Raw genomic sequence first — 3,586 nt, 5'->3', positions numbered from 1 at the left:
TAAAGCAGCATCACACACAGGAGCTGCAAATCCCATCATCACGGGGAAAAAGAAACCAACAAAGAGCAACGAGGCCAGGATGTGTGCAGGTCTGCCACACATGCGCGTGCACACACACACACACACACACACACACACACACACACACACACACGCACGCCTCCTGAAAGATTTAACTATTGTTTTCCCACACAAGGCCACTGATGACCTGCATTGCAAACCATAATACCCAAAGGGGAGAGACAGAGACAGAGAATAAAAAGAGAATAATGAGGAGGAGGAGGAGCGGGAGGAGGAGGAGGAGGAGGAGAGAAGGAGGAGGACAAGGAGGAGGAGGAGGAGAGAAGGAGGAGTGCTGGGGTGGGGATGGCGGGAGGGAAACTGGGGACCCAGGTGGTGGAAAATGTAAACTGGTAAAGGGAGGGTGTTGGGATATTGTAAGACTGAAACCCAATCATGAAGAACTTTGTAACTGTGTGTCTCACGGTGATTCAGTGAGAGAGAGAGAAAGAGAGAGAGAGAGAGAGAGAGGAGAGAGAGAGAGCGCCACTGACATAGTACTATGATTACTATGATTTCCCCCTACTTTGCAGATGAGGAACTGAGTCACTCTGTTGGGAACCAGCCTATGAAATGAGTGTCAAGGTCAGGGCAGCGGTTGGAAGCACCGTCTTGCACAAGCAGAGCCCGGGGGAGGAAGGTTTGGCCCTGGGCTCTCCTCGCGCAGGATTCCTGGGAGCATGGGTCACCCTGCCTTGCAGGAAGCGTTGAAAGCAGGTGTTCTCTGTGGTCCTTTCCCTCAGCCCTCTGGGAAAGCAAATAAGTCCTTCCGGGTCAACCCGCCACCTTGGCCTCACCATGATCTACCGGATACAAACATTTTCTCAGAACTTGCCTTTTTTTTTTTTGCTTTTTGGGTCACACCCAGAGATGCACAGGGGTTACTCCTGGCTCTGCACTCAGGCATTACTCCTGGCGGTGCTTGGGGGACCCTATGGGATGCCAGGGATTGAACCCGGGTCAGCCGCTTACAAGGCAAACGCTTTACCCGCTATACTAGTGCCCCAGCCCCGCAACAGCTGCTTTTGAAAAGCCATATCTGTCGTGTCCCTCCTCTCTCCCCCTGCGTCCCGCTCGGCCGGCTCTCATGAGCAGGTAGGTGGGATGAGGCCAGAGATCCCTAACAATTCCTTCCTCTCCTCAGCTCAGAGTGGTGAGTCTGGGAGAAAGTCCCAGGACGTGATTGAATTTGGTGGTTTCTTAGCCCCTTTGGAGAAACCCCAGAAAAAGGGGGGCCCCCCAAGGATCCCGGAAGGTGAGGATTCAGATAGGAGCAGACACTGTTAGCCTCTGCAGCTGACCAGGTGACACAAGACGCTTCTGGACCATGTCTTCCTGCCCCGCCCCCGAGCCTCAGAAGGGGACAAATCAAAGTGGGGGACTCACCCATGTCATCAACAGTTCAAATATGCAGTGGAAGAACCGGAGCTTCTTGGGGTGGCTGATGGCGGCGGGGATGTCCACCAGGTAGAAATGTCTGCAGAACACCCACAGTGGGGCCCCCACCAAGAACCCACCGACCACCAAGAGGACAGCCCAAAGCAGAACGAGACCCACCATGCTGTCTCCACCACAGGCGAGGCTGGGAGGAGGCAGTGGCCAGTGCTGGGCCTTTAGGATCCAGTTCGAGCCAGCTGACCTTGTCCACTTATACCTCCCCATCTCCCACAGGTCTTGGTCCAGCCCAGATGAGTCACTGGGTCAGGTGAGGATGGGTTCTAGGACGGGGCAGTGCAGAGGAGAAAGTGGCCTCTACAGCCTGACCCAGCTTTAGGGGCGAGCTAGGAAGTCCCGGTTGCATTCTGGCCCCACCCCTCAAAACAACCTGGACATCACATAAATCAGCTCCCTCCACCTGCCCTCTCCTCTCAGCGCCCAAATTCTACATCAATGCTTGATTTCCGCTCTTTCCCTTCCTGACCCGCCCCGAAGGCCACAGGACTTTTATACCTGCTGTTCTCTGTTGTTGTTGTTGTATTTTTCCTTTTTGGGTCACACCCGGTGATGCACAGGGGTTACTCCTAGCTCTGCACTCAGGAATTACTCCTGGCAGTGCTCAGGGGAGCATATGGGATGCTGGGAATCGAACCCGGGTAGAGCTGCATGCAAGGCAAATGCCCTACCCGCTGTCCTATCGCTCCAGCCTGTATACCCACTGTTCTCTGGCATCAATTGGGTTCAACCCTTCTCTCCAATCCAGTCCCACCCTGTTTGAAATCAGCACTCCCACCAAGCTTGCCCACCTCTGCCCCCCTGCTTTAGCTTGTCTCTAGATTCTTCCGGAGGGCAGAAATCTTTATCCCCGAAGTCCTGATGAGGGTTTGGCTCTTAGCTGAGTGAAGGCTCAGATCAACAGGCTTTCCCCTGCTCGTGCCAAGCAGAAACGCTGAACTCACCTGGCTTTCTAGGTCAGGTCAGAGGTTGATGTCACTTCACAGCCTTCCTTCACAACAGACTCTCCACCACAATGGTGCTGAGGGTGATATCAGAACAGGACTTTCAAAACTAGAAAGATTCTAACTCCCAAGACCCCGGGATGGAGTCTGGAAGTGTTTGGGGGTTGCCACAGTGGGGCAGATACTGGCATCTCATGAGCAAAGGCCAGAAATGTTGCCAACCATCTGATCGTGTGCCGTTTCCAATGCCACAATTAGGGGTTATCTGGTTCACTATGTCACAGCCTCAGGTGCTGAAGCTGAAAAACTGAGATGCTCAGAGTTGGGTTGAACCCTGGCTGTGCCCAATACTAACAAGGTACTTACACTTTTGTTTTCGAAAAGGGGGGTTTAGGCTGACTGAGTACTCTCCATCTTGTCCTGAGATTCCATTCTACCGGGAATTCTTTCCCCCTGCCCTTCCCGTTGTGGTTTTTGTCATCATTGTGGTGACAAAGTACTTTTTGTCATATACTTTCTTTCAGTCACGGAGTTTGAACTTCCAGTTGCACACATAACCAGGCCTCTTTGTGTCTGGCATGTAAAAATCATACACCGACCTCCAGTTGTTTCAGAGTTACAGCTCTTTATTTTATCATCCTAGTTGATGCACCAACTAGTCTATGAAATCTTTTGCCACAACAATAGTAGAAATCCAGCGGCAGCATCTGCACTCAAGACAGCAAACTCAACCGCCACTCTCCACGCACTATACAGTGACTTGAACTTGTACAGGTTATGCGTTTCCACCCCTTCGCCGTTTCTGCTCCCTGATTGGTTGTACACCAGTCAGGTGAATATGCCTCTATTTGCATAGCTGAGACCTATGTAAATGAGGGTATGTGGAGAACTAATGCAATCAAGTGGATAAATGAGGGAATTAGCAGAGATCCTGATTATCCGACCCTCTCCTTTCCTCTCTAACGATTGTGTGCACTGGAGATCACATTCTTTTTTATTTAATTTTTTTAAATTTAAATTTTATTGAATCACCATGTGGAGGGTTACATAGTTCTCAGGATTATGTCAGTTATACAATACTCAAACACCCTTCCCTTCACCCGTGCCCATATTCCATCACCAACCACCCC

The 3,586-nt window shown here is 51.3% G+C and overlaps 1 protein-coding gene across 1 annotated transcript in view; it reads right to left on the bottom strand.

The window, feature by feature from the left end:
- LOC101558689 (arylacetamide deacetylase-like 3) overlaps nt 1–1,620 on the bottom strand; it is a 10,952-nt gene extending 9,332 nt beyond the window's left edge. Inside the window, 1 exon segment of the mRNA XM_055138259.1 lies at nt 1,447–1,620. Coding sequence (XP_054994234.1) covers nt 1,447–1,620 — 174 coding nt within the window.
- Nucleotides 1,621–3,586: the final 1,966 nt, after the last annotated feature.

Source organism: Sorex araneus, chromosome 5, assembly GCF_027595985.1.
Source record: "Sorex araneus isolate mSorAra2 chromosome 5, mSorAra2.pri, whole genome shotgun sequence".
Classification (NCBI taxonomy): Eukaryota; Metazoa; Chordata; class Mammalia; order Eulipotyphla; family Soricidae; genus Sorex; species Sorex araneus.
The sequence above is the reverse complement of the archived record's forward strand: the minus strand, read 5'-3'. Positions and strand labels throughout refer to the sequence as shown.